Source organism: Lagopus leucura, unplaced genomic scaffold (assembly GCF_019238085.1).
Source record: "Lagopus leucura isolate 7727_CA_CO unplaced genomic scaffold, USGS_WTPT01 Super-Scaffold_100001, whole genome shotgun sequence".
NCBI classification, from domain to species: Eukaryota; Metazoa; Chordata; class Aves; order Galliformes; family Phasianidae; genus Lagopus; species Lagopus leucura.
In genome coordinates this window covers 53966188-53988631 of record NW_024962262.1, presented here as the reverse complement: position 1 = coordinate 53988631, position 22444 = coordinate 53966188, and the positions used below count along the sequence as shown (strand labels likewise).

Genomic DNA, 22444 nt, shown 5'->3' with positions numbered 1-22444 from the left:
TGGTTGCTGAAATGCAAGACAATTCCAGGGTCCTGTTTTGCAATGATTTCTTTGTGTGTGCATGTATGTGGAAATGTGCTGCAAGTCAATTGCTGTTGTTGCTGCTTCCTCTTCTTGTTCGTACAAAAATATCTGAGTAAATTTCAGTTTAACATAAATTCCCAAAGCAATAAATCACAGCACAGTCTGTGAAGTTTTGAAGACCTATTCCTTAATAAAAGGCAAATAAAATAATGCTTTACGCACAAAGTCTTTAGCATAACTTCTGTCAATTCCATGGAATGTGGTCCTTTTTAAATATTCTTTTACAGATCAACATTCATGTGAAAACGCCATATATCCATCTTCTGGTGAAAATTGGACATTTTCACTTAGGAATGTCTGTGTTGTTCTAATGAGAAGGATAATTAGTGCCACTGATTATTTTAATTATCTTCCTCCTTCCACAGAAGCAGAATTTAAATTTATATCTTGAGAATGCACACTAGCTATCTCACAGAAAAAGGAATCCAAAGTGACTGATTAGATTCACAGCAAACAGTTCCAAGGACTCTAATAAACAAGAAGATACACTTTCAGAGAGGTTTTCTAAATGTCGTTTTGCAAGCTTGTGTCATACCAAATACATCTTTTTCTCACACAGAAGAGCAGCATGCAAACTGATGTCTTCCAATATCCAGGCTCATGGCCGTGTGTCTGTCCTAATACCTAATGGTCTGATAATATCTGGTAGCTCCTGATAATTACATACATACATCACACAAGCTGTTATTTTCCTGTGATTTACTTCTCAAATGACACTTTTTCTCCCTGTCTAAATTCTGCTGATCTATCTTCATTATAAGTTTACAAGGGCGACAGCGGGTTTTGTCACAACGGTGTCTGTAGCCTCCACACAAGAAAATATGCACTCTATGTGATGATCCCATGGAGAAACCATCTTGTAAATTTTTATTTTCCTATCTGCTACTTAAGAAAAGGCAATTAAGCCACTGCAAATCTGAGTATCTGAGTCTGTTGGAAAGGAATGAGGGTGAAAACGGTCAGTTTAAAGAACGTATGCCTATTATGTGCATGTTCTGTTTCTGTTCTGGACGAAGCAGCGCCGACAGCGGTACTCCCGGAACGGCCCGCGCCACGGCACGGCGCCTCTCCCGCCAGCACACGCAGCACAGGGGCGGTGGCGCGGGGCCGTTGCCATGGTTACCACTCGTTCGCCCGCCCGACCGCGCGGGGGGGGCTCGGAAGTCTCGCGAGGTTTGGCGCGGGAGGAGGCCGGAGCGGGGGCGGGTCGGGGTTGGGTTTGAGGTGCTGTTCGGGCTGCCTGGGAGCACCGGGGCGTCGGGGCCCCCCCCCCCCCCCAGTGGGGCTCCCTGGGAGCCGATCTGAGGGGCGGGGGGGGGGGCGAAGCTGCTGTGTGGCTGGCTGGCGGGCGGGAAACCAGGAAAAATGAGGAGTTTAGTTTACGATTGGGAACGAGGCGGTCTGTTGAAACACCGGCCTTCTGTCTCAAGTCTGCAAGCTTAAACGTCTTAGCGACTGTTCTCAGCGTTATGGTCGCGTGCGTCGCCGCTTGGCTTTCTGTTTTTATTCTGTTTAAAAATTATATCTCACTGTTTCGGCGTTGCTTGGCTTGTTGATAGCGCGTTTTTACTGAGCGTGCGTGGAGAGTACAGCAAACAAACGACGTTGTGTGCCTCGTCTTACAGCACACGGGGTGACGTGAAAGGAAAACATGAAACTCACGGAGTGGGATTACGTTTGAAGCTGCTTGTTTAGCCCTGAGTTCCTGCCCCCTCAGGACTGCGCTGTTCCATTTTGCCCAGGTAGACAAAGCAGTAGGCTGGTTTATTTTTCATGCCATGTCCATACAACAGTCCAAGTCTTAATGGATGTAAGCCAGACTTTGAGGTTGGGGTGTGTGTAACACTTCAGATACGCAGCCCTGAAAATTACAAGGCTAAACAGCATGCCTGAGCAATTCTTACTGGGCTCTGACATCACTGCCTGTCTTTTTGTTTGTTTGGTTGGTTTTTTTTTTTTTTTGGTGAACAACAGGTTTGAAGTCACTAGAACAGTCCTTACACTTTTTTTCAGCTGAAGCAGAATGAATGACATGTTCACGTTAATTATAAGGAAGGTTACGTTCATTTGGTTCTCTGTGTTTGTAATTTTAGCTCTTCCTGTTTTTGAAATGAACGATTATTTTCATGGTGGTGGACAGCACAGTGCTAGATGGATGCAGAGAGAGAGAGAAGGAGCTACTGAGAAAAGGTTCTTACTGAAGCTATTTCAGTCTTACAAATGATCTTGTAAGACAGCTGTGTTTTAGATTGTGATCCCTTGAAAGCTAAAGCTGTGAGGGGAACCTTATTACAGGATCAGAGTGTACAGCCACCTTTCAATTGCATGTGTGTGCATTGTTTATTTATTTAAATTTCTTCATATTTTTAAACAGGTTACCTTGAAGAAAATTCTACGGTGCAGTTTTATGGTGTCCAAGCAGCTCATCTATTGATACTTAGTAAATCTGTAGTAAAACATCATCTGAGCTTGCCATCATCTGGATCCAGAGGTTACTTTCAAGAAAATGTGGACTGCCAGAAGTCTCTGTACTGCACCAATACAATTACTTGAGTTGAAAGAAGGTAGATTGTGCAGTTCCATTCTTCTGAAAAACCAGCAGTTCTGGACTGGAATTCTAAACTGTTGTACCCTAAGAGCACCATTTGGCAGAGCTAAATGCCAGGTAAGTATTTATTTCCAAAGTGTTCTAGGTAGATGTGATAAGCATCAATATATGGTGTTGGTTTCTCTTTCTTAATAACCTATTTGCCTAAGTGTTTTTTCTAATCACGGGTATCTTTTGATGCCAGTAAGAGGCATCTCTATGATACGAAGATGCCTTTCATAAGTAAAGGTGAAGCTGCAGGCAGCAAGAAGTTTCAGGAGAATCAGTGTTTTAGTATGATTTTTCTGTGTGTGTGTGTGTGTCCTGTAGTTCTAAGCAGAGAAAGAGAAAATTTAACTTGTTTTGAGTTATTCTCTAGGCAGTACAGAATGATAACTGACAGAACTAATAAGTGGTGAAAGTCATTTAGTGAATAATAGGAGCAGAGTTCTCTGGAAAATTGTCTTTACTAATTCAGTATTCTGCAGAAGGCAAAAAACTGTGCTGTCTGTGCTTACCAGATTGGGAAGAGTAGATAAAAATGCATGAATTTGGTTATTAAAGAAATATGTGGATATAAACAGGGTCAGTGAGAAGGGACACAAAATTAAGGCTTGTCTTAGAGTGTTGACCATTCCAAATTGTAATGTTTATCTTTTTCTAGATGTCTAATTAATTTAATCTTTAAAATATATATTACAACATATAGCTTATAAATAGTCAAACTTTCAGATAGTTTAATAAAGGCTAAAGTATTATGGAAAATCCTTTTGGGTGGCTATGACTATTTTAATAGAATTTATAGGTCTATATAAGGATTGAAACTGGATCATCACTGTTGTCCCTTTTAACTCAGGCCATCTTATGATTCTATGATAAACAAGCTTTTTTTTTTTTTTTTTTTTTTTTTTTTTTTTTTTTTTTTTTTTTTTCCCCTTATATGTATTTTTTATTTTGCTTTTAAATGGTTATGTTTGATTGTAATGTTTTAGGTTTCCAAGATGAATGAAAACCAGTCAGTAATAGATAATGCAGTTGCTATTAGTGCAGAAGGAAGTAAAAGAACTTCTGGAAATAGTCCCATTGGAGAATATGATGGAAAACAACACACATTAGAAGGTATTGAAACTTTTTTCATTATCTTAAGAAGCGAGCTTTTCCTGGCTTTTCTAGACATCTTGTGTTAATGATTAAAATGATCTAAATCATGAACTTGACAGTCTGAAATCATGTGTTTTGTTTAATTTCTTATTTTAAGGGAATTATATGCAACTTCTATAGCTTGTAGGCACTAGTACAATTTTCCTAAGAATCTTAATGTCTACTTAGATTATGTATCAATTTTTAAAATTATTATGTTTCTTTTTTTTCCATCTGTTCAAACTTATACAGTACTTATTCATTGTTGCTGGATATATGCAAAACTTAGTTTTGCCATTCTCCTGGCAACACTGTAACTCTTAATTAGAACAGTTTGCTGAACTGGCTATCATTTTGTGTGAGCCCATTTTTGGCTGAGAAAGCAATCTATTGAGTATTTACTGAAGGCTAATGTCATGTGGTGCTAGCGAGCACTTTTTTTTCCTTTTTATATAAATGAAAAAGTATTGAACATGTGAGTGGTGATTTTTAATTTGGCTGAATTTAAGATTATCATGTCCCTTAGTAGTTACAAATATGACCTTTATTTTAACAGTGCTGCTTAGCTGAATAGTTCTTTCCATACCTTTGCTTGCTTTCTCATTCCTAATAACAAATTTTCAAATGTCCCGATATGCGTCATACATAATAACTCAAAGTACTTCTGTGCTTTAGGGTGCTTAGTCATTCTCATTCTATGTATATTTAATTTTTGTTTCAAAAGGCTTTCTAGTCAGTTGCTTAGGGCATTTGCAGCTTTTGTTTAGAAACAGGCTGACAAGGACGTAGTTATGACTGGTTAAGGCACTGAGATCATAAAATGTTTATGTAATTAGATTGCTCAGGAAACAAAAGTATGAAAAATTATTTCATGTTTATACCAACTAGGAAAACAGTAATCACGAAAAGTTACGTTGTAACATAACACAGTTCTTCAGTACAAGCTCCTTAAGTGGCTTTCCTGAGATACAGGTGATTGAGGTGCAACTGGGTATAGAGATGATTCCCTTCCAAATATTTTTCTCATCACCAGTTAATTCTTTTTGCAGATGTGAGAATCCTTTAAAAAACAAATCCATGTGGTTATATTTATTCCTGAATGCTTTTGCATTACCTGTGGAGTTGGGAGTTCAAGCAGCTCCAGTGTCCAAAATTCTTGTATTTATCTGCTCTTACATTATTTTTTTTTTCTTGTAGGCAATAGAACTATGCCTATCCCTTTAGCCAGTTAAAATGCTTTGAAACATGCCATTCATGTAAGATGAAAATGTTTTTGGACAGCAGTAGCAAGAATACTTGCTTTGTCCAGTGCAAGTAGTATTTCTACAGTGAATACACCATCCAGAGCTATGCTGAAATGCATTTGCGCATCTTGTAAGTTGCACTGAATTATTCTTATTAGCTGTTATTCTTAACAGCTTAGCCATATGATAATTTTTTAGTTAATATCTCGCAAAGAGCAAGAACTTCCGTTAAACAATCAAAGAATATTCTGAAGTCTTGCATGTCATACCACTTTTAAGACAACAAGATTTCTGCTATTTACCCAGGTGAAGAAATGGTCTATGTTCAGATGTGATGGTGTTCTCATTTGTGGTGCTCTGTTAGAAACTGGCAGGGAATAGTCATATTATACACTTGATTACATTTCTCCATATGTCTCTTGAGAATTGTTATAACCCTGCTGTTCCTTTTGATCAAAGAGCAGTGATTCACCAGATCATAAAAGGAAAAGAATGTTTGAATCATACTGTCTTTCAAATGTGCCATTCTAACTTGCAAATCAAGTACTGCCATGAAAAATTTGTAAGAATCAAAACAAATGAGACAGTTTATATTCATACAAAGGTGGGTATGTTGGTTTCCCTTCTCTGATTTTACAGGACATTCATCTAGTGCTGTTTCATCTCTTTCTCTTACAGAATACTTTACAAGGTGAAACAACGTAGCTTAACTACATCTGTCAAGCAGATAGTCTCTTACAGAACGGTGACTTTTATTCATCTGAGTCATATTTGTAGGATAACTGTTTTCTTACAGGTTTCTTGTTGTGGTTTGATTTGTTTCTGTGTATGCGTACACAACTGTGCTGTGGTGTTCATGCTTGTTAACGGATATGGAAATGTTCCATATGTGAGGGGGGATAAGGCATGGTTAATAAGTTGATAAACTACCTTATCATAGTGTGGTTTAGCAGAATGAATTGTCTTATAAAAAAGTAAATGATATGCCCTGATGCCATGAGATCTCTTTTACAATAGAAATAGTAATCCTTCCATTTAGGCAGAGGGACCCATTAATGGTCTGATTTTAAACATGGTATATATAACGCAGTAATGTAGCATGTCTTCTTCTCTTGTGGTTTAGAAAGCTGCTGTTTTCCCACTACTTTAATTTCTGAGCTGAAGAGGCAACTTAAATTAAAATCTGTTGCTATATGTCTGTGAAGCTTCATCAGTACTGACACTGTATTGTCTCTAAGTGGTTTCTAAAAGGAAAATTTCATCAGCTATGCCACCACAGACCAGAACAATCAGGTGTACTCCTGAGTGTACTGATGTATTCAGTCCCATTCTTACTGATTTGTATCGAGATACAACAATTTTGTATTTTGATTCAGCATGGACAATGTCTGTGTATCTGTGCAATATAATGGAGAATATCTTGCTCTCATTTTTGTAGTCATTTTCAGAAGAGCTAATAGAATATATAGCTTTGTATATATGTGGTTTATTTAAAATAAACCACCTCTATCAATCTGAATTCTGTGCTTTTTTTTTCTGTACTTGACACCTTCAGATTGCATTCATGCTTTTATGAGCAAACTTTTGCTTTGTATTTATATTTTGCCTCAGTGTTTTTATATTTTTTAACAGTAATGTGTTTGCCTGTTTCCTTTCTAAATAAGGAATGACTTTATATAGGAATTTATCTTTTACTAAATACTAGTACTAGTAAGTAAATGAGTTCCAGAGATGAAAGACAAAAATTATTTCCCTAGAAAATTCTACTAGATTCAAGGTTGTATGCATAATGGAAGCATGATGATATTTAGTGTTTCAGCATCCGTTGACACTTCTAAGACACTACTTCTGTATTTCTTTGATGAGATGGATGAAAACGTGCCGATATGTTATATATAGAAACATACTTTTATGTCTTGATTGAAGAAGGAATTTGTGCTAAGGAGCGTTTTAGAATGATTGCTCTCAGTTTTGGAGATGCTAAACTCAAGCAGCTAATTGATATATTGGTTAATCAAAAGTGCTTACTACTCTGAAGTAAACAGTTTTTTAACATAGATATTATATATATGTTATGTATTCTTTCCCAAAAACACAGTTGTAAGTTGTAAGACAAAAGTAACTGATCCTCTTCCTGACTGCATAACTTTATTTCCACAGGAAAAATGAAACATGTCAATCTGTCATTCGCATCATGTGGGTTTCTGGGTATTTACCACTTGGGGGCAGCAGCTGCTCTTTACAGGCATGGTAAGAAGTTACTGAAAGTTGTGAAAGACTTTGCAGGAGCTTCTGCGGGATCCCTGGCTGCCACTGTCTTATTAGCAGTACCAGAAAATATAGAGGTAAATTTATGAACTCATAGGTGTAGGACATCATCATCTTCAAAGATTATTTTAAAATATTTAAGTTTAAAAATTTTTGATTTTTAGAGGTAATGATAGAGGTATCCTTAATTTTTGACCTTCACCTTGCTTTTTGTAAAGGAACAGGACGCATGTATATGTTTTCATCAGCAAAATCTGTGAAGCGTGGACAAAAAAACAAGTATTTGTGCAAATGATGGTGCTCAGTTTGTGGTATAAAATTACGTGGACTGTGTATTTAAGCTGTGCAATTACAAACTTCGTGTCTGAATGTTGAGTTACATGCAACCCGGTGTGTCAAAATATATCTGTGTTTTACTTATTCATTGTACATTACGAAGTTGATCATTTTTTTTTCTTGTCTGTAGGCAGGGTGTTAAGCAGATGTGTAGCACTGTTCCTCTGTGGAAGGATATGTAAATGATGAATGACTCTGTCCTTACAGCCAGAGCACCACACACAGGCTCTAATTTTCACAGGCTCCTTACCATTTGTTCTTGATTAAACAACTTCAGATAGGACATGCTTTAGACTCAGTACAATTTAGAACTTAATAGCAATAGCTGCACTGTATGCCAGGGGAGAATTAACCCTCACAGACTTTTATTCTAGCATGTCACGTAGTTGTTAGTCCTGCTGTAAGGCCTTTGATACAGTCTCCCACAACGTTCTTGCCACTAAATTGAAGGGATATGTTTGATGGTTGGACTGTTAAATGGATAAAGAATTGATTAAATAGATGCATCCAGACAGTTAAACAGTTAAGTGTCCAAATGGAAAACAGTAATGAGTGCTGTCCCTTATGGGTCTGTATTGGGACCACTTCTTGACATCTTTATCAGTGTCATAGGTGGTGGGATTAAGAGCCCAGTTAGCAAGTTTGACGCTGAGATGAAGTGGTGTAGTTGTTACATAGAGACAAGGGGCTGATGGAGTGCATCTTTTAGAGAAGGACATTGTGATACTGGTGGATGAAGAAGTTGACATGAGCCAGTATGTGCGCAAGCAGCCCTGAAAACCAGGTGTTGAAACACATAAAAAGAAGTGTGGCCAGGAGGGAGATGATTTAGTCTCCCGCTCTCATGAGACCCCACCTGGAGTACTGTATCCAGATCTGGGGTCCCCAGTACAAGAGAGATTGGGACCAGTTAGAACAGATTCAGAGGAGGGCCGCAGTAAATATCACTATATCTAGAACACCCAGCTGTGAAGAAAGGCTGAGAGAGTTGAAGTTGTTCAGTCTGGAAAAAAAAGAAGGTTCCAGAGAGACCTCATTACAGCCTTTCTGTGCTTAAGGATGGCTTATAAGGAAGACAAAGAAAACTTTTTATCAAGGCCTGTAGTGACAGAGCAAGAGGATGCAGTAGTAAGTTAAAAGGGAATAGATTTAGACTGGATGAAAGAAAGAAAATCTTCGCTATGAGGTTGATGAGCCTTTCTGAGAAAACACTGTTTTCTTTTTCTAGTTTTGTTTTAAGGCTTAGTTTTTGCTTAGTTTAAGGCTGCTTTTCCTGATGTGACCTTAATGGCTTTCCTTTAATGTACTTAGAGGAGTAGGCCTTGCTGAAATGTTAGTAGTCCTTTTAATATTTTTAATTATCATAAACGACAATTTTGAGAATGAGGGAGAAGACTGTTAGATAACTTTTTTTTTTTCCTAAGTCCCCTTATGGTTCAGTCTAATGAACATTAGGTAAATTTCTCCAGCCCTCTCTGTAAATACTTCAACATCTTTTAATTTGAATAGTGTCAGCTCAGATCACATGTTGCTACTGAACTCTTTGTTTTGCTATGATACAAGCATAACTTGCAGTTGGCCGTACTTCTGTTTTTTCTGTCTCTTAATAGCCAGCTCTTCTCTGGCTTCTTTTTACCTCCACCCCTGCAAATGGTTTCTTTATATGACTCAATATTAGCATAGTTCCATTCTGTTGTCAAGATAACACTGTATGTTACTTGTTCAGGTGTAGTCTGTCGTTTCTAATTAATAGTTCAGTTTCAGTTTCGCTTGGTGTAATACCTCTGCCCCTGATTTCTTGTATGGTAAGCACAGCAGCTAGTTTTTTGAGGTTTTTTTTAAGCCCAAGAAAAATGTTTTTAATTTTTTTCTAGGCAAAACATTTGTTTCTAATCTGATTCAATGTAAAATATGTTTTTAAGTCAAAATACGAGAGGAGTTTTTGATTCTGGGAATTAAGCTTATATCATGTTGGATTTTGCCTTGACAGTATCATTTTGGCATAAACTGAAGAATGTGTGATGAACTTTTTACCCCTTCTCATTTTCTTAATAACTTTTAAGTCACTCTATTACATTGCTTAACTGTAAATTGAGAACTCTCTGGGAGTTAGTCAGAAATATTTCCTAATTCTTAGGGCATTTAAATAAGGACAGTGTTGTATAGTGAATAGAAAATACTTTATATTTTATTTTTATTGAAATTTCTACAAAATGTTCATATCTAGATAATTATTACATTAATGAACAGCATTTGTAATTGTTGAAATATCCACAAATATAACTCTGACATCAGGTAGATTTTCTTTTCTTTTTTTTGGAATGATGGCTGTGTTAGATAAGCTATAACTAGGATTTGCTCAATCTTCTGTTCTCAAACCTCTAATACAAACTTTTATGAACTAGAAGAAAATGTAATTTTGAAGATTTCTTGTCTTGACTACTGTTAAGATGTAACAGCTTGCAAATGCATTTCTGTAATATCTTGGGTTTTTGTCACTGTTAAAAAGGCATGGGACTTCAGAGTAGTAAGGACAGATTTTCATACATATGATGGCTTATAGAATTACATGTGAGTACCTATTTCTTTCAGTAGTATGTGATCATGTTAGATGTCAAGTTTACTTAAATCAATAGAAGTAGTTACCATTTCTAAATATGTTCTCAGTCACTATTTGAAATTTAGATGCCCTGTTTAAAGCTTCTGACACTAAAAATTATAAATAATTCATAGTTTCAAGGAGATGTGCCTTTTGACAGCAAGACTGAGAGTCTAGGAATATGATCTGTTCTTAGCATTTAGATGGAAAGTAGTTTTGTGTTATTCACTTAGATTTGCTGTTGTCCAACTCCTTTTTACTCTTATTTCCCTGTCACTTCAGTTACTTTATTAATTAAATTTATTAATTAATAATCCTAATCATGAGATGCTTCTATAATCTGTAGCAGTTTGGGGATTTCTTCTGTCCCCTTAGAGAGAGGCCAAGGTGCTGAAGGTTTGAATCACTGTCTGAATATGCTTCTTTCTTGTGGATTTACTACAGAAGCCTTGGAATAAACTGAAGGCCTGTGGCATGTAACTGGTTTTATATATTTGAATTGGATTCAATGGTGAATGAAATGCTGCCTAGAGTAGAAGTGAAAATTTAACCTATGTGTAATGAATTAGTGGCCATTGCTTTAAGAGATGTGGAAGTCTTAATTTTTGCTAGTATTTTTGATAGATTTACTAGTAGAGCATTTAGAAAGTGGGTGCAAGATCTTAATTTCTGCATTTTATGGGTTTATGAGTTATGGTGCACGCTTCAAGCTATTTGTTTCACAGTAACTAAAACTAAGCATTTAAGCTTATGTAAGAGAGCTTTTCTGGCTGTAGAATCTACAGCCTGGTTTTCTGGTCTTTTTTTGTTCATTTGTCTTCCATCAGTTGTAGTAAACATAGTATTTCATTCATTAAATGTATGTCAATAATTTTTGTTTTTTATCAAGGAGAAATTATGATGTTTTTAATGCTTACAGCTGTCTTAAGATACTAATGTCTGGTTTTAATACAAAAGTAGTCTTTAACTCCTTTTACTTTCTTAGTGTTTACCTACTTTAAAAGGTGCTTGGAATACAAATCTTCATTTCTGGTAATGGTATGATCCAGAGAACTGTTTATTGAGCAATAGTAATACCTAGAAAAGTAGCCTTGAACTTTTCTTGTCTGACAGAATAGTATGTTTGGGAGGTTTGGCTTTTTTTTTTTTTTTTTTTTTTTTCTTCCATTTAAATATGTTTGTTATTAATGAATTAGGGATCTTGTTACATATGTTCTCTTACAAATTAGTTTGTGTGACAGGATCAGCAGTTTATTAAATATATCTTGATGCAAACCACTCACACGTGGGAAAATATCTTAGTTTGGCCTTGTAGGTTGTTCTTGATTAAAGTGTTAGCTGTTAGTATGGTCTGGATACCACAGTTGAACTTACTTTCTATAATGAAAACTATGATGAAAGCATCTTTAATGGTGAATATTTTAATTTTCAGAAATGTCAGCAGTTTACCTATGAATTTGCAGAAGAAGTCAGAAAATTGGACTTTGGTGCAGTAACTCCTGGTTACGATTTTATGAAAAGACTTAGGTACCTGTCTCAAAGCATCTATTAAATCATTTCTGTGTGATGCTCTCTAGATAAAAATGGAGAGTAAAACATATGTTTTTTTTCATACTGTGAAGAGCTTTATCCCTCAGTGTAGTTATAAGATTTTTACATGTGAATAATACTCAGTGCTTTCTTTATTCTAGGGAAGGCATAGAATCTATTCTTCCTTCTAATGCTCATGAGATAGCTGAGAATCGGCTCTATGTGTCCGTTACTAATGTGAGAAATGGGAAAAATTACTTGTTTTCAAATTTTGCCTCCAGGGAGGATCTCATTAAGGTAATGATTTTGCATAGCTTTAAATAAAAGTATATTATTTTCTTCAGTGCGTAAGAGTGTTATTATTAGGTGTATAATAAATATTTTAATCAAATAGTCACTGATATTACAGTGCTGCTATTTAGGTAAACAACAAGCAGAATTTGATTCTGGAGATTTTGCTAAAATTTAATCTGTGTCTTTCATTTGTTTCAGAAGTATTACATTGTAGGCAAGGCCTTTTAAAAAATAACAGGATAACTGTCAATTACCATTTAATGGTTGGCTGTTTTGTAGGGGAGAATATTATAAATAATCCTCAAGTTCTCTAACAATTCTGTGAATCTTTTTGTATCTCTTGATTCACTGATAGTTCAATCACAAGAGGGAGTGTACAAAAGGAATTCCTGTCTTGAAAATAAATCCCAGTACTTTGTGGGCAATAGACATAATGCCATATTAAGTATCACACATAAACTATATTTTAACCATTATAGCATATCTTTTATGGCCCATCTCTTCTCTTTTGAATGCTGTTTTAAAAATCTAGATCAGGGTTGTAAACATAAATGGGTTTATGAAATGGTAGGAGGAATTCATGTGCACGTAAAGGAAATGTTCCTTCTAATAATCGGTTGTATTGTAGTGCAGGATATAGCAGGGGAAAAAAAAAGAGGAGGAAATATAATAAGTAGGAAGTTTTAAGGAAGAATTCTTTTTTTTTAACATTTTTTCTGGATGCTTTGAGGGTTGGGGGACATTATTTTACTGTTTTGTCAGGGAAAGGGCCTGTTTCTAAGGAAATGTTTCCATTTTTCAAAAGTAGAAGACAAAACCTTTATGTTTAAGCTCAGATAAACATGTGGTTCTTTAGATCACTAGGAATAGAAATAGGCAAGAAAAAGTGTGAGGTAAAGCCTTAATTCAAATTTATATGGAATGAAAAAAGGTTTAACACTGAAAGTAGCTTAATTTGTTGTAAAAATGAATACAATTCTAGAAAGACAAAAAAAAAAAACACAAAACAAAACAACCACAAAATAACAAACTTGGATGTTTTTTCCATAATCTCTATGAATTATTTGCTTGTTTGGACCTGATGGCCTTTTGCCATTTTGCTGCTTGCGTTTCTCATTCACCCTCATGCATGTGGGCCAGATTTACCTGTACTGAAATATTTGACACATCTGACATACCTGAAATATCTAGCTATATACAGATCCCATATCTAGGTAGCTCATTGGGTTCACAAACATATACACAGATGCACATGCACAGATTCATAGATATTGTTAGGAATGGATAGAAAGGTATATGAATGTGCATACCATATTTCTGTACATACGAGGTGTCCTTGTCTAAAATAAATCTGAGAACTGCTCTAGACAGCAGCTTGTAGAAGAACAAGTAGCAATTTGTTAATACATGAATATAATGTATTGAACTAATGAATGATGTGCATAAATGAATTTCCAGACTATTTATAATGTTCTAGATATGTGCAGGAAAATATTTATTGGTTCAGAGTTGCCTTTTCTTCACTCTTCTCCAGTTCTTCTTCTTTCTTTTATCTAGGTCCTGCTAGCAAGTAGTTTTATACCAGTATATGCTGGAATGAAGCCAGTCGAGTATAAAGGAGAGGTAAAGTTTCACTGTGTTTAACTATTTTTTTTTTTCCAATAACATCCTTCATTTATGATATAATTGCCTGATCTCAGAGATGTCAAGTGGGAATTGCAGTTTAGTTCCAATAACTTTTTTTTCCTATATGAATATAATAACATTTCAAGAATAATTTTGTTTTGGTTTGTAATTATTAGAACAACAAAAAAAATTTTTCTAAAAAGTGTTACTACTTCCTTTTCGTTCATCATACACATCCAAATTCTGCATTTAGCATATCTTTCATCCGCGCACGCGCACACACACACACACACACACAAAACACAAAAACAACACTAGTCATTCTAACATTCATATCTAACAGTTGTATTTCTGTTTAGGGACTTTGAGTTCCTTTCTGATGTCAGAAGACTTCTCAGTTTTAGAGCTTAAGGGGCACACATGGATGTTTGTCGTTCATTCTGACACTACTCAAAGGGAAGGGAGTGTATTTGTTAAACTTCCTACATTATTCTTTCAATTAACAAATTGAAAAGCTGGATCAGAGATCTGTCTAAATTGACTGAAAAAACATTTTACTGGGTGCACACTGCTATTAGCATTTGCCAAAGTTTTGTGGTATTTACTAAAATACCTGCAGCCTCTTAGTGAACAGTTCTCATTCCTGCCTGGTTTTAATGTTTTGCATTCAGAAGTTAAGTCAATGATGTATCAGGACAGCTAGTTCTGTTATTTAAAAGCTGCTTGTCCTTACCAAACCCTCTTCTATGCTCACATTAGATGTATCAAAGATACTTGAGAAGGAGAAAGAGATTGCTTTTACTTTTATTTGTTGGAATGGATTAATTTGGGATGCCCGACTTTTCTCACAAATTCTACTTGTGGCTTGGGATTTATTTATTTATCTATCTATCTATTTATTTATTTGAAATGACTATTTCAAATGTAAGTGGAAGTGACTACTAGTCCAAAACTTGGCTTTTGTTAAAACAAACTTTTACTGAAAGTAGCGGGACACCTTTCTTGTGTATGATGGGCAAAACCTGCTCCAAGTAAAATTACCTTATTTTGAGTTGAGTTAATGTCCCCTGAATGCTGGGAAGATTGACCTTTGAACTGAATAGATGTATAATCACTCAATCACCAGGGGACGTGATGATGAAGCTGTAGTTTGAGTCACTGTAGTTCTTACAGGATGCCTTTGTAAAAGTTACCTACTGGTAATGAGTAGGTTCCATTAGGTCCAGCCTCCATTCTTAACTTCTGTGTTTGTCTTGGTTTTCATTGCACATTATTTTAGAACATTTTCTGTCTTTGGACTGTACTTATGTAATAAAGTAACTTATTCAGAAGTTATGTGGAATTTGCTTCATCAGCTATGAAGCATTTTTGATGAATTGGTTAATAGAATTGCAGGAAGCTGGAGCATTGCATCTGTTTGTTTTCATGTGGAAATATTCTGGTTTTAACTGTAACACGAAAGACTTTGGAGCCAAAATATTTTTGATAGAGAAATAAAAGTATTTTGATAGAGATTTCTATCTCTAGATACTCTGATAAAGTTTCTCCCAAGTTGAAAGAAAAGGAAATGCTACAGAGAGCATCATTCAGGAAGTACGTAATTTACACAAGATAGTGCTTAACAAAAGGTATTGCCTTTGCCTCAGTAATGTTTTCAGATTTTCAAAGAACTCTTTAACTTGTATTAAGGAGAGAGGGAGGAAAAAATAAATAATCAGAATTTTTAAGCGTAGAATATCTTAAAGGGTGTAAAAAGACTAAGCTAGACTTGTGAAAGGGGTTAATAAAGTCTTGTGTTATGATATCTTAGATTTGGCCTAGATAGGAATTTCACAGTTCTCGTTGTAGAAATCAGAATTTAAAAAAACAAAAAAAAACAAAAAAAAACAAAAAAAAACAAAACAAAAAAAAAAAAACACTTCAAAATTCAGGGATTGTTGTATATAAATCAGCTATCTATGGCCAAAAATAAAAAGAAGCTCAAGAATAGATTAAAACTGATAGACATTGGTGTTTCAAGGTGCATCTCAACTTTACTCACAGTCAAGTAGTACAGAGTACTACCGTAATGGAGTTTGAGAAATCTGAAAGGTAGTTTTAGATGGCTTTTTTTTTACCTTGTCCTCTAAGGCAAAATAATCTCCATACTTGTGTAATTTTTTGTGGAAAATGAAGGAATTCAGTCGAGAGTCAAGCTCTTAAAGCTGATTATGAACTAATAGGATAAGAAGGGTCATATTTATATTGAATATATACATGTATCTGTAGCTTACATTTTAAGCTAAGGAGCATAAAAGAAATTTGAAATGTCAGATTTAATCCAAGAAAGTGAAGAAGTGCGCGGGTGTGTGAATAAAATAAACAACAACCTGATTCTTGCTGTATCTCCATATGATAAGGTCTTAAGTCCATCAGGTATCAGAAGATACGGAAGTTGACAATGGAATAAGGCGCTACTGACAATAAAATCATCTGATTGCATGAACTCTAACATGGCACTGGGGAAAAATCTGTACCTATGGAATTAAGAGGGGACTTGCTTTAAGTGAGAGTGAAGGGTACAGCTAAGAGCAGTCTATACAATTAAATCATGAACCTCATTGATTTGAAGGGCTTCCAAAGGCCAGACATTGTAACCTGAAATTACACTTTCTGTATAGCAGTTGTTACACAGAATGCAAGTATCTTTCCAATAGTAGGAAGGCAGTTTAATTTGTATACCATAAACAACTTACCAGTAGCATATTTTTTTTTTTTACCGGGGATGGCTTTTTTGCTGCTTTTGTGACTAAATTCCTGTAGCATTTTCATAAATTTTGTGAAAAAACTTTCATTATTTTAGCAATTTTATTGTGGTCACGATACCAGGTAGACTCAACTCCTGTAGAAGACTTGATTTGTCTGCTCCCTCTCAAGTACTATGTGTCCAGCTCCTTTCCACCTTAATCAACTACTTTCCAGCTGTTGCTGTTTAGTGTTGCAGTTTTTTCAGTGTGCAAGAAAACAAGACATTGCAGTAGGAGAGATGAAGTTACATTTGTTTCAGTTGATGCAGGCATTTTCCCCTTCACATGGACATTTCCCAGCTCCTACTTTGCAACAGATTAAAGCTTATAAATATATATGCTGTGTGGAGTGGTTCAGGTGTATCAGTAATGATCTTACATTTTCCTTTGTCCCAGAGAGTTTAAAAATATCCATTTTTTTCTCAACAGGCATTTTGTTAATAGATCAACTAAACAAGACTTACATGATTAAAAATATTTAAGTGTCTGGGAAGCTTATGAATATGTTTCAGCATTGTCAAATGCTCATAAACTGAATGCTATATGCATTGTCTGTTCTTAGATTTTAATGCCTGTTATACTTCAAGTTGCTTGTTCATTGAGAGGAAAACTTTTAGATTTCTCCAAGAGTGCTGTAGAAGAGGTAGGGACAGAAAAGATAAGCATTCAGTTATTATTATATTGTTCTTAAGCTATTTTGAAAATTTTATTTTGCAGTAGAAGTGGGTTGATGGTGGCATTACCAATGGCCTCCCTATCTTGCCTTTTGGACGTACGATTACGATTTCTCCTTTCAGTGGTCGATTAGATATCTGTCCACAAGATAAAGGACGTGTGGATCTGTATGTTAAATTTGCAAAACAAGATATAATGGTGAGTTGCTTGCTTATTTACTAACTTCAGAAGAGGAAAAGGTAGTTGAGCAGTTTGTACTTATTTTAAGTGTTTATTTTTTGTGTATAATTCTTTCTTATGTAATGTTTTTTGCATTTTCTGTTTTGCATACAAAAAGTAAGCTTTTCCTTAGACACAAAAGAAAGAAAAATCTAGTAAAAATTTTGCCAGAAATGTTGAAAGGCTTGTATCTAGTACAAAATAGAGCAAATGTGTTGTAGGCTCTTCAATCTGCATAATCTAAACTTGCTATAATATCAGCTACTCTACTTCTCTAAAATACTGGAGGGAAACTATCTCACCTGTTCATATTTGTTAAGTCAGCTGCTCTGAGTTTAAAATACATATATAAGTTCTATATTTGAAATTATATCCAATGACTTGACACTTCATTGCTCAATTGAGCTCATGTTAAGATTTTAAAACCTGTGACTGCAACACTTTTCCAGCAATTCTGTTAGATGTTATAGAAATGTTTATGTAGGCCAAGGCTGATTTTTATGACCTTTTCATTGTTAACATTTCTGTTCAGGGTTTTTCTCACAAACTTTTATTATAATATATTGCATCCTTTCTTATGATGGAAGAAAATATGAACAGCAGTAGATCTACCACTGTTGCCCAAGAAACTTTATTAGAAAGGAAAATAAAACCAAACTGGTTAGCAACAGTTGCTATACTTTTTAAGTCTCACTTAAACTGTGCTTAATATGTTTTCTTAAATTGGGCCAATTTCTAAATCTTTGTAGTCTTTCACAGCATTGTAGTACTTGGTAAATGATCATAAAGAATGAGATTATTTATCTTACTGAAAATAAATGTGTAACTTTCTTTGTATTTTTTTATTATTGCTTATGTCCAATATTTAGTTCATCTACAGGAAGAAAATGAGTTGATGAGTGGAATAATTTTGAGAGTAAATTGCAGAATTGTCTTGCTTCTGTGGTCATCCAAATGCAGGCTTACGTAAAATCTCAGGCAACATTTTAGACTATTATTTTTGAAATATCTTTGGCTTTTAGAGCTGCAAAAATGTGAAATAAATAGAGTACATGACTAAAATAGCATTATTTGCACTAGGAAGTGGTAAAAATATTTTCTTGCAGAAGTATACGTGTCAGCTACTACTGTCTGAGGCAGTTACTAGTGTGTTTCTGCACTTAAACATTTCAGAAACTCTGGGCAGTTTCACAGTCAGCTTGTCTTAGAAGTTGTGAATTTATTGGTGCATACACAGACTATTTGTATAAGTTTGCCTTGATTTTCAGCAGTGTGCCTGAATATGTGATTTACTAGCGTAGACAGTTTTAAAATATGCTAACTTAACATATGACAGAACATATAACAATACTATCAAGTCTGAGATAAGTTGCTTTCATAAATCAATTTCTAGCACCTCTCTCTTTTGCAGTTGTCTTTGGCCAACCTAGTAAGACTTAATCAAGCTATGTTCCCACCAAACCAGGAGAAAATGGAATCACTGTACCAAAATGGATTTGATGACGCTGTACATTTTTTACTAAAAGAAAACTGGTTTGAATAGGCAGAACATAAAAAATAAAACCTGATGGCTTTCAAAACACAGCTATAGACATTCTAACTCAAATCTAAGAGGTTGTTATCACAATTTCTGTTTATTGAAATAAGAAGTCCCATTTGGAACTGCATCATCCTCTGCCAGGAAAGTATCAGCTCCATTCAGTAGACCTTTATAAACTTGTCTGATTGAGAACTGTATTTGGCTAGTATTTGGCTTGTTTGAGAACATTCAAGTTTTGATCTGTTTTGCTTCAGAACTGGACTTTAAAATGGCAATTGTAAAAGCTTCTGTTACCATAATTATACAAATTTGGAAGACTTTTCCAATGTTATTTGAGAGACTAATCAGTGTTGTATCTGTATTCGTCGCTTAATATAGCAGTTGTGCATGCTCATAGAATGCAGTATTGCTAATCCACTTTAGTACTTAAAGCATTTTGAAGGATCTGAACTCTTAGCTCTAGCAACAAGAAATAAAACATTTGCACTTTTACCTTTGATACATTTATTTTCTTGAACATTAAAGTTTTTGTGCTTCTCAGTGAATGCACTTTCTCAATTAGGAATACTATTTCAAACTTTTGTAACAGAATTGTGATGTTTTGTGTTCACTAAAAATATATTGTACAGTGGAGTAGTTATTTTTACTGTGTTTTCTTCTGCTGCTAAAATTGAATGAACTTATTTTCTTGAAACTTCTGTGAAGAACTTATTTGTAAGTTTCTCAGAATGCTTTATTCATAAAATAAATGTTTTATTACAACCTGATAAAGTGCCTGGATATAAGTTCTTTTACCACTCACCTCGCAGCGATTTCCTTAAATGCAAGTTCAAAAATTTTAGTCTTAATGCCTAAATTCTAAAATTAACAACTACTTAAAAGCAAAGCATTTGTTTCTTAAGTGTACTTTTTAAGATGAATTCTTAATGTTTACAAAAATTTGAGATTGAATTATGTGTAGCACTCCTCCAAAATAATTGAAAATCTAGGGAAGTGAGTATTACAGTTAAATTATACATATTTTGTAGCTGTTTGAAGGCCTCTTAATGTAAACAACGTATTCATATGTAGATGATATCAGGGTAGGATTTATGTGGTAGGATTGAATTCTGTTGCTGTTTTTGCTACAAAAAATAATAATGCTTTGCATCAACATTTTTAGATGCATGAAGTTCTGTATTGCAGTGAAAATAGAATATGATTTCCAGATACGTAGGACTCCAGATATGTAGGACAGCATTTCTACAGGTAGAGCTGAAATGCTTTGATGCTACAAAGACACTTGTGCCTTGCTTGCCTTCATTCTTACTTACACAGAGGAGAACTTTTAACATAGATAGAAATAGTGAATAATGCTATTAAAAGATTGTTGCAAACTGATTTGCTGTAGCCTGAAATTGTAATTCAATTTCAATACTTATTTTGGTACTATGGCAGAATCTCCTTTTCCATGTAGCATTCTGATGGCTTGGAGCTACTCGTGAGCATTCAGAAATAGCAGAACCAGCGCTACAGCTTCCTGAGCAGTCGTGGAGCTACGTATATTCAGCAAATCTGTACAAAGCTTGTTTACCTGCATGCCATTCTGTAAGAGCTCTCTGTTAATATTATTAAATGTAAAGCTTGTTTCTTGATAACGTGTGTTGCTTTTGAGCATTGTGTGTCACAATTTGATATGCTCTTTAGTTTATTAAAACCTGGCTTCTTTCTGTATGTATTAATACAGGAATATAAGCCATATCCTATACACTGAGCTTTAAGTGCCCCAGGCAGTGTTCAGTTCTTTAGAAACTGACCTTCAGATGTTTATGATAACATAATGCTCTTCAGCAGGAATAAAATCATAGCAATGCAAAGGAAAGATCTAGAAGTGCTTATTATTATAGTACAAATATTTATTTATTTAATTTATTTATCTTGGGATGTAAAAGTTCAATGAGAAAAGCAGGAGTCAGAGACTTTCCAGGTAGTGGCATTTTATAAAAGATAGCAAAAAAGAAAAGTGATGCAATCTTGTTGTCTTAAGGCTGCTAATTTGAACATAGTGTAGCATGGTAGAGCACATTCAGAAATGTTTCATTCTCAGCCAACAATGTTTGAATCGTTGAAATAAAATGTTTATTGATCAGTTAACAGAAGCATTTGCTGTTTTAAATCAGAATAGTTGTAATCTCTTTGTTTCATAGAGGAAACCATCTACTGTGCATTCAGGCTTTGTGATGTCACCCATTTTATTTCCTCCTTACTCAAACTGTACCACCTTGAAAACTTCAGGTGGTGTGTTAAGAGAATCTTCTTTTCCAAATAACGTAATACTTTTACAATAGTGACATACCCTATAAAAGCCAAATTAATTTTCTTCTGTATTTTCTCCAACATTGTGCAAATTGATCATAATTGTTTTCTATTTATTTAATGAAACTCAAATCTTTTAATATCTCTGACAAAATAATAATTTCTGTTGCAAAAATAATCAGAATTATACAAATGTGGTGAATATTGCTTCCATTTTTGTGGAATGTGCACAGAGTTTGCCACTACACAAAGGAGAGGTAACCTGGATTTGTTTGCAAAAGCTACTTCTATGTTAGAAAGACTAAGGTACCTTCAGATCCATTGGTTTAACAGCAGTCTGATCCCTTTCAAATAATTTCTTACCTATCTCTTCATCTGCAGTAGTGCCATGTTTTCCCACTTCCCTGCCCTAGCTCTCTTAGTTGTGCATAAATATTGCTGATTGTGTTCCTAACCTAATCCTTTTTTTGTTTTGTTTTTCTTTATCTCTCCTGTGTATGGTCTTACCGGACAATGACTTGTATGCATCTTTATTCATTAAATATGTTCTGTTTCAAAGGGAAACATCTAATAAAATGAGAACCTCTTAAGCTTTGTTTTCTGTTATCAGCAGTTATGTTTTCAAGAAGTGAATATTAGCTTTTCTATGTGAAGCCAATTTACTTTAGTTTGTTTGTATGTGTGTGTGTGTGAGTGTGTGGCTTTTGCTTTGTTTTAAACCACATTGCAAGTTCTGCAGTTTCTGGCTAATTTTGCAGACTAATAGCTAGATTTTTCTGTTAGTGCATCATAAATCTGTTGTAGTAAGAAAGGGTTCTGACCACTTTATTAACATTTTTCACAAAGACCTAAGGTAATAAGAAGTTATCTTTCTCCTCTTTAAAATAATGCTCTAAAGAAACATAAATCCTAAGTTCTTAAACAGATTCTGTTCATTTTCTGTTAGAGGTGTTTCAACTGAAGTCCTTGTATGGCTGAAAGCATAATTTGTGCTTGCTAGAATTTCACTTTCTGTTAAACTTACTATGTAAGTAGGCTGTTTAACTTTTTAGGTTTTTAGTGTCTTAAGCAGTTGAAGGAAATCAAACTTGCCAAAACTCGTATCTATTTTCTGCCTTCATGCTGCTGATACGTGGTTGCTGTCAAGATACAGACTTACTGCAGAGAGTCCACTGCAGACACACAAAGATTATTAAAGGACTGGGACATCCTTCTTACGTG

At 34.9% G+C, this 22444-nt stretch overlaps 1 protein-coding gene across 7 annotated transcripts; it reads left to right on the top strand.

Annotated features, from left to right (window-relative positions):
• Positions 1–1754: 1754 nt before the first annotated feature.
• On the top strand, positions 1755–19593 carry PNPLA4 (patatin like phospholipase domain containing 4). Of its 7 annotated transcripts, XM_042868117.1 has the most exons (10): positions 1784–1826; positions 2178–2274; positions 2459–2749; positions 3664–3790; positions 7216–7400; positions 11691–11785; positions 11950–12085; positions 13640–13705; positions 17215–17367; positions 18800–19592. In XM_042868117.1, exons 3-10 carry the CDS (start codon positions 2591–2593, stop codon positions 18929–18931), a joined length of 1053 nt encoding a protein of 350 aa, XP_042724051.1. In that variant the 5' UTR covers positions 1784–1826; positions 2178–2274; positions 2459–2590; the 3' UTR covers positions 18932–19592. The 7 variants fall into 7 exon arrangements, with proteins under 7 accessions (XP_042724050.1, XP_042724051.1, XP_042724054.1 ...); XM_042868116.1 differs by lacking the exon at positions 2178–2274 and having other exon boundaries at positions 1755–1826; XM_042868121.1 differs by lacking the exons at positions 1784–1826; positions 2178–2274; positions 2459–2749 and adding an exon at positions 5515–5659 and having other exon boundaries at positions 3704–3790; positions 7216–7305.
• Positions 19594–22444: the final 2851 nt, after the last annotated feature.